Source organism: Vicia villosa, unplaced genomic scaffold, assembly GCF_029867415.1.
Source record: "Vicia villosa cultivar HV-30 ecotype Madison, WI unplaced genomic scaffold, Vvil1.0 ctg.000481F_1_1, whole genome shotgun sequence".
Lineage (NCBI taxonomy): Eukaryota > Viridiplantae > Streptophyta > Magnoliopsida > Fabales > Fabaceae > Vicia > Vicia villosa.
In genome coordinates, this window is record NW_026705234.1 from 364553 (window position 1) to 372971 (window position 8419).

General features: G+C 33.8%; 1 protein-coding gene and 1 long non-coding RNA gene across 2 annotated transcripts; both read left to right on the forward strand.

The window, feature by feature from the left end:
• Positions 1-696: 696 nt before the first annotated feature.
• On the forward strand, positions 697-2080 carry LOC131628829 (uncharacterized). Its single transcript, XR_009291906.1, has 5 exons — positions 697-970; positions 1074-1265; positions 1352-1643; positions 1735-1830; positions 1916-2080. It is a non-coding gene; the product is annotated as an uncharacterized LOC131628829 (long non-coding RNA).
• A 1507-nt stretch (positions 2081-3587) lies between these two features.
• On the forward strand, positions 3588-5683 carry LOC131628830 (acetylserotonin O-methyltransferase-like). Its single transcript, XM_058899641.1, has 2 exons — positions 3588-4442; positions 5122-5683. Exons 1-2 carry the CDS (start codon positions 3666-3668, stop codon positions 5431-5433), a joined length of 1089 nt encoding a protein of 362 aa, XP_058755624.1. The 5' UTR covers positions 3588-3665; the 3' UTR covers positions 5434-5683.
• The last annotated feature ends 2736 nt before the right edge of the window (positions 5684-8419 follow it).

The window sequence follows — 8419 nt, forward strand, 5'->3', positions numbered from 1 at the left end:
TGAATTGCAAAGAGATAAAGAAGTGTATATGAGAGAAAAGTGCAACACTTCATCGGTGAAAGAAACTAGTGATAAGTCTAGTATCAACTATCAAAGGAAATTTCCCGAGGTAATTATAATTTTTTTTCCTTTTAAATTGTTCTATTTTATTAATGATAATGACTTTATATTTACTATTGGTTTAGGGCATTTCATCTTGCCAACTATACTTATCGGAACCGAATTATCGACTAGTTGGCAAGGGAAAAGTGCACAACACTTTGGGAGATTTACTTCACCATAGACCGCTCCCGGATGGACACCTGAAAGTATCGGTGGATGTTGTAGTAGATCATGATGCGATGCTACCGGTACCTGACATGGTCTCAGAGACGACATTGCTGCGAGATGCAATAGGATCATTTGTTGCATGGCCCTCGGAGCTCATTACCATTAGTGATGAGGTATATTGAAAACGATTATGAATCATTTAGTTTTCGAATGTCAATTCTAAACCGTTTATTAATTATTTTTTACATTTTAATTTTAGACTGCTCCTATAAAACCCACAGTTAAGGGTAAAGGGATTTTACAGGAGGAGGAGTCCGTTGCATCACTAAAAGAGGTACATTTAAAGTGTTAATAATTAATCTGAATCTAAATCTGCAAATTTTTATATTTTACCTAACTTATATGATTTTTAGGCATCCACTCGGGAGTCACAACAAGTGACGCAGCAAGTTCGTACCGTACCACCCACTGGTCCTCCGAAGCCAGCGGGAAAAAAAGGCGGTGCTTTTGTGCCTCGGTACCGGTCGACGCTCGCAACAATGGTTGATATGTCCGATTTGAAGGATGGTGCTTTACGTGAAATCGTTATGGATGAAAGTGTCTTCGGTATTGAATTCAAGTCACTTATTACAATTGATGACTTGGAGGAGATTTTTAAGCATGATCAACTAGGCGTCACTAACATGCACTCATACATCCGGTAATATTCACTCATCCGATATATTATTTAATTAGTCCCACAATATAATTTATTTACACATTTCAATGAAAATAATCTAATGTTTATTATGTTTTTATTTAAGGTTGTTGTATGACAGAGTGTTGCGCGGGACTCCGTTGTCTAACAGATTCCGTTTCGTGTCTTCCGCCCACTGCAGCGGAATGACAATTGCTTCGGAACCGGAATCAGTTAGACAGCGCTTAGTAGATAGATTCATGTCCACCGGCAATACAGAAAGTCTGCATCTTTGGGCGTATAATACCCGACCAGTAGGGTTAGTTTCTCATTCTTTGTTCATCTAATCTCTGTTTCTTTTGTGTATAACAAAATTTTCATATAACCTATTGTTTTAATTTATAGAGCACACTGGTTGCTGCTTGCTATCAACCCTATAAGGGAAGTCGTGTATTATCTGAATTCGGTAAATGGTGAATGGACCAATTATCCGGCCATGAAGGACATCGTTGATTTGTAAGTGGGATCGTTCTAAATATATATTCGTGTATATTTATATATTTACTTATTTGTGGGATTGATCTAAACATATGCTTTTATATATTTGTTAATTAGATCAATACAAGTGTTCCGAAGTCAACGGGACGCACAGGTATCCCGAACTAAATCTAACAACATTACTTGGATCCAAGTGCAGGTACATTATTTTTCACAATGTTGCTTATAATATATTTATGCTACTTGATAAAACAAGACAACTATATAATCTTATTTGTTTTTCTATGTAGTGTCCGCAACAGCGAAACAGTTACGATTGCGGATACTTTGTTTTGAGGTATATGAAAGAAATCCTTCAGGCGAATCAATTAGAGATTCCGCTCACGGTATGAATTTATAACTTAAGATAATTTCATATAATTTATTACATTTAACTAAATATATCATTCATATTATGTTTTTGTTTTGTAGTACCTTGACGAATTCCGTGCTGCTGCGTACCCGAAGCTTAAGTTGGAAGAAATCAAAGAAGATTTGTGTCAATTTTATATTAAGCGCTTTTTCATGTAGGATTTGTGTCGATTTGAACTATAATATTATTGATGTTGTAATGATGTATATATATAATTTTGGATATTATAATGGTATTATATTAGTATATATATATATATTGTCTTACTGATGGCTGAAATAATATCGTCGAAAATAAATTACAGGTCGAAAATATTACAGGTTGAAAACATATTACAGGTCGAAAATATTACAGGTCGACCGGGAGGATTAAATTACAGGCTGCACATTAAAATACCTCATTTAACAACGAAAGCGCTTTTGAAAAGCGCTCTTAAAGGCCCACCTACTAAAGCGCTTCTTTGTAAAAGCGCTGCCAAAGATTAATAAAAAAGCAAAAAAAAAAAAAAAAGCAACATACTAAAGCGCTTTTGGAAAAGCGCTCTTATAGGGGGGGCTATCAGAGCGCTTTTTCCAGAAAAAGCGCTCTTAAAGCCCACCCTATAAGAGCGCTTTTCCAAAAGCGCTTTAGTATGTTGCGTTTTTTTTTTTATTTTTTACTCTCACAGGGGGGCCTATCACAGTGCTTTTCTGGAAAAAGCGCACTTAAAGGGGGGCCTACCAGAGCGCTTTTTCCAGAAAAGCGCTCTTAAAGGGGGGCCTACAAGAGCGCTTTTTCCAGAAAAACGCTCTTATAGGGGGGCGCTTTCAGAAGCGCTTTTGTTAGCTACGCCAGCGCCACCTTTCACAGCGCTTTTAAAGGCTATAAAAAGCGCTTTTAAAGCCCTTCCTCGTTGTAGTGAAAATATATTCGGGTTGCCCTTTTCAAAAAAGGGTACTGCATTTTCCTCACACCCTGTGAGAGATTTCACTATGTCAGATACGTTACGATCGATCAACTTAACTCTCTTAACTATCTAATACAATCACAAAGGCATAAGACCTTTCGATTTTAGAACATACAAGATAAAGCATACCATTTTCACATGAATACAATGATCACTTACACTTAGTGAATAAAATGGAGTTTGACTAATAGATTTGTACGAAGTTGTTGTACTTGTATCAAACTCTATATAGAGAATGATTTTCTCTTCCAGTAATCAATTTAAATGAATATAAGTTAAATTGCTCAGAAACTTTTCTAAAATATGATGTGAAAGTTATGTAGAAAAAATTTCACTTAAAATTTTTAATGATGAATACTTAAATTAATAATTTAGAATATATAATTTTGCTAAAATTAACATTATTTTTTTCTAAAATAACAAGTTATTTGTTAAACCTGACAAATCATCGTATATAAATATATAATTGAATTTTGTAGATAAAATATAAGTTAAAAGGTCTCGGGTTTAATGTAAGTATAAATCATGAGATTAATATGACCCGGTTACATTTTGTAAAAGATTAAATCAAATTTTTTTGATGAATTAATTTGAGGTTTGTAGTTTTTTATGATAAACCGAAAAGTCTTCACTTTAATCCTAAATAACACTTTTAATGATTTCCCTTTTGTAAATAATATTAGTGGACCCAAATAATGCATTTAAATTTAATTATGATTCTTAACCATTACCTTAGGGCACTGTTTTAGCATTCCCCATTTATTATAATTATCAAAAAAGTGATCCATGATATATTACTACCTTCTATAAATGAAGGTTCCTAGTTTCAACCAAAATTATAGCTTAGAAAGATATAGCTGAAAATGGGAGAAATACAAAGTGAGGTAACATGGGAGAAGAAGGAGGAGGAAGAAGAAGCAGAAGCTCAAGTTGAAATATGGAAATACATATTTGGTTTTGTAGAACTATCTGTGGTGAAATGTGCAATTCAACTTGGCATAGCTGAAGCAATTGAAAACCACAAAAAACCCATGTCACTATTAGAGTTATCATCATCACTAAAATGTGACCCTTCGTATCTTAACCGCATCATGAGATTCCTAGTACATAGGAAAATATTCAAAACCATATCTACCAACCATGACAACTATCCTAGCTATGTTCAAACACCACTTTCTCGCCGTTTGATTCGTAACGGCGAGAAAAGCATGACTGCTTTTCTTTTGCTGGAAAGCAGTCCTGTTATGGTAGCTCCTTGGCTTAGTCTAAGTGACCGTATTTTAGAAAACGGAAACCCTTCTTTCAAGAAGGTTCACGGTGAAGATGTTTGGCGCTATGCTGCTTCAAATCTTGATCATAGTAATCTTATCAACGATGCTATGGCTTGTGATGCTAAAGTTGCTGTGCCTGCTATTGTTGAAGGTTGCAGTGAGTTGTTTGATGGTGTTGGATCATTAGTAGATGTTGGTGGTGGGAATGGTACCACCTTGAGCATCCTTGTTAAGGATTTTCCTTGGATTCGAGGTATCAACTTTGATCTTCCTCATGTCATTGATGTGGCTCCAAAGTTTGATGGTGTAGAACATGTGGCAGGTGACATGTTTACAAGTGTGCCCAAAGCTGATGCTGTATTTTTTAAGGTGAGCTGTTAAAAATCAAAATCATATATTGAATTCAAACTTAAATTTTTCCTAAAAAAATCTTTAATTAATTATATTTAGGGTTAAGTATGTTTTTGGTCCTTATAAATTATCAAATTTTATTTTTGATTCCTATTAAAAAATTACATGTTTTGGTTCTCACAAAATTATTATGCACGTAGTTTTAGTCACTACTATTAAACCGATGTGTATTTTTGAATGATTATTTTACAGACATATTTAAAACGTTATAGATAGTTTTTTATAAAAAAAATCAAAATTTGATTTCTAAGTCAAGATTTGCGTTAATTTTGTCATTATATTTTGAAATTTAAAAAATTTATATTTAATTATTTTCCTTTTAAAAAATTCTATAATTCTATAAAGAAATATTTTATAGTATTCTAAATACGTAGAAAAAAAATTATTTAAAAAATTAAGAGTAATTAAACAGTTTTCAAAATTTTAGAAAATATATTTAACTCTTATATATTTAATAGTGTAAGATAGATTGTCTTATACCTAGTGTATTATGCATGGATAGACACCAAATACTTCATTATTAAATATTTTTAACTTCTAACTTTATTATTAGTAAGGGATCCTATACTAATTAATTAAAGTGTATGATTAAAAAAAAAGAGATTTGGTTCTGATTTGATTGAATAATTAATTGCAGTGGGTTTTGCATGATTGGGGAGATGAAGAGTGCATCAAAATCTTAAAGAATTGTAGGGAAGCTATACCAAAAGAAAATGGAAAAGTGATTATTATGGAAGCAGTTATTGAAGAAGAAGGAGGAGGAGGAGGAAAACACAACAAGTATGAAGACGTAGGGTTAATGTTAGACATGGTAATGATGGCACATACAAACATTGGCAAAGAAAGAACACTAAAAGAATGGGAGCATGTGATCAGAATGGCTGGATTCAGTACAATCACTGTGAAATCTATCAATGCCGCACAGTCTGTAATTGTCGCCTCGTGCTAAAATTATGATAAAGCATGGATTTAAATCAATAATATATGCTGAAACATTCCCAGTTTGTCAAGTGTGAAAGTGAAGCGCACTAACGCTTTTGTACAAGGCGACAAGCTTTTCTACTTAATTTATATATGAATGATTGATTGTGTGACCCATTATGTGTTTACACAACAGAACTCTTATTTACTCTATATTTGAAATTACTTTTGAGTTATTAAAAATATTAGTTATTTTAAAATCACATAAATACCTTTTTTTTGGCCAAAATATCTCTCTCACACACACATATATATATTTAAGGACTTGAAACCAATATTCTAAAAAAAGAAAAATCAAAATTCCTTAGTGCCATTTTCATGCAAGGTGTAGTTTTCAATTTAAATAACTATAAAAATTATTTATTATAGTATTTGTAAAACTATTATATTGGTGTGATATGATTTTGTAGAAGTAAAAAAAATTAATTACAAATATGTTTTTTTTTTTAAAGTCAAGCACTCATATTGATGGGAAGTTCGGTTTCGACGATAGGGGTTTGAATTAGTGCTAGTATCTTTGTAGGAAGTCTTTTATTTTGTGCGTTAAGCCATAAGTCACATCTTATAATTTTTTCTCTCTGATCAATTACTAAGTTGAATAGTTGATTTAGATCATACTAATATAGTTATGTTTGGTAATTCATACAATAATAAATTCGCTATATGAATTTGTCAACACATATAAATCAATGAGCATAAAATTAACTGAATAACAATATTGAATTAATCAAAAGTGTCTATAGTATAATACGCCAACATATGGCCTCATCTAGCAAGCTCTAATCAATAAAAATTTAGCTACTCGTGTTAAACATTATATGAATCTCTGGTTAAAATTTGGTTTCTGATGAAGAAAGACTTCATTCAAAAACTCCAAAACTCGCTTCACTGTCAAGAATTATGTACCAAAACTGTCAAATCTCTTTGTCCTCTATGTTTTCCCTTCTTATAGAAGTCAAAACGTGTTTGGAAAAATGTTACATTGTGCCAAGATGACTTTTCATCTCGTCGCGATATGGAGCATATCACTACAAGAAAATTGTTGATTAGTCGGGTGAATTTTCCAGGTGACAAACACCTTGCAAAATATTGCAGTTGCGGGATGCATACCACCTCGCAACCCTGATTTCTTAAAAAAAATAAAAAAATGTTTTTCCATCTCGCAACGGAGGGAGGGAAGTTTGAAATTTTGGAAAAAAAAGTTGTAGAGTGTTAAACACCCCGCAACAATGTTTTAAAAAAATTATTGAAAAGATAAATATTACACTTACTGAGAAGTCAGGGTGGCAGGTGAGCTTTTGTTGATTTTATTGACACAAAAGTTGCATAGTGCAAATCACCCTGCAAGTCTCAACACCATTTTACGTTGCGAGGTGAGGACCACTTCGCAAGATTTTTTTTAAAATTTTTGGAGGAAAATAAATCTGGCAATTAATAATGGTACAAAGTGGTAGGTACATGTGTCAGACACAGAGGTTGCGGGGTGAGAAGCATGCCGCAAGTGTCAATGACAATAAAATTTGCTGGGTATTTCTCACCTAGCAAAGTTTCTTTAATATTTCCTTTTCATCTCCATCTCCCACGTTCTCATTCTCTCTATTTTTCCACTCTGCCTCCCACACTTGCTTGATTCACTGAAGAAAAAACAAAATATTCACAGAACCCTTAACCCAACAGGAACCTCGCAAGCTGCATCGTTCCTTCCAAGCCTTCCACAAGTTGCAATCATTCATTTCAAGCCTATATAGATTTGCAATGTTTTCGGTAAGAAGGGTGGGGAAGAAAAGGAGTTTGAATGGTTAACTACTTTCACTGTTTTTTGATGGGTATATATGTCACACCCGGAAATTCGATTATTCGCTTAATTTTGACGTTTGGAGTATTTAGTGAAATTTTCGTATTTTGGGACGATTTAGTCGGTATTTGTTTGGGATAGCGGGTCGACAATTAATCGAGATTTTTAATATTTTTAGTATTAGAAATATTATTAGAGTGTCAGGTATTATTTTGGGAATTTTCTAAATAAATAAAATTAGACCGTAAAATAAGAGTTAACGAGTAAATTGAGAGTTTTAATAAAATAAATTTATTTGGGCTATAATTGTTGCACGTGTGTTTTGAGTGGAGGCCCAAATTGAGTCTAGTGACGTAAAAGTATAGGGTTTAGAAACACTCAGTCACACTACGCCAAATTTGGCTTTTAGCAGCACACCTACGAAAGCGCTTTTGCCCAAAAGCGCTTTGGAAGGTTTGGCTAAAAACAAAATTAAAAATTACGCTAGAAAAGCGCTCTTATAGGTGGGGGTAATGAAAGCGTTTTTTAAAAGCGCTCTTATAGGGTGTGTTATGAAAGCGCTTTTTAAAAGCGCTCTTATAGGTAGGGTTATGAAAGCGCTTTTGAAAGCGCTCTTATAGGGGGAGGGTACAAAAGCGCTTTTAGTAATAAAGCGCTGGTATAAGGGGGGTGTATGAAAGCGCTTCTGAAAAGCGTTCTGGTAGCCCTTTTTAAAATTTTCATAAAACTAAAACACGCTATTTTATTCAGAAACACAAAACTCCTCCGTACATCTTCTTCTTCTTCCTCGCTCACGTACTCTCTGCTTCCTCGCTCTCACTCCCTCCGCCGTGGTCTCAGCCCCTCCTCCGTCCCTCCGTCGTCGTCTCACTCTCACTCCCAAACCAACTAGCCGCCGCTGCTACGCCGTTCTGTGGGATTTTAGGGTTTTTCTTGGTCAAAATCAAAATCTTCTTGCTGCTTCTGTTCAGGTAAAGTCTTCCCACTATTTTAGTTTTCATTTCATTCATACTTTTCCCACTGCCTCGATACCAAACCTTGCTACTGAGTTTTATCCACCATATTGTTTCTATGATTTTCCTAAGTTTTCTGATATTAGTAAAAGGAAAAACAAATGTGCACAGTATGTTTGTACATCTGATTTTGAATGTTCATTTCA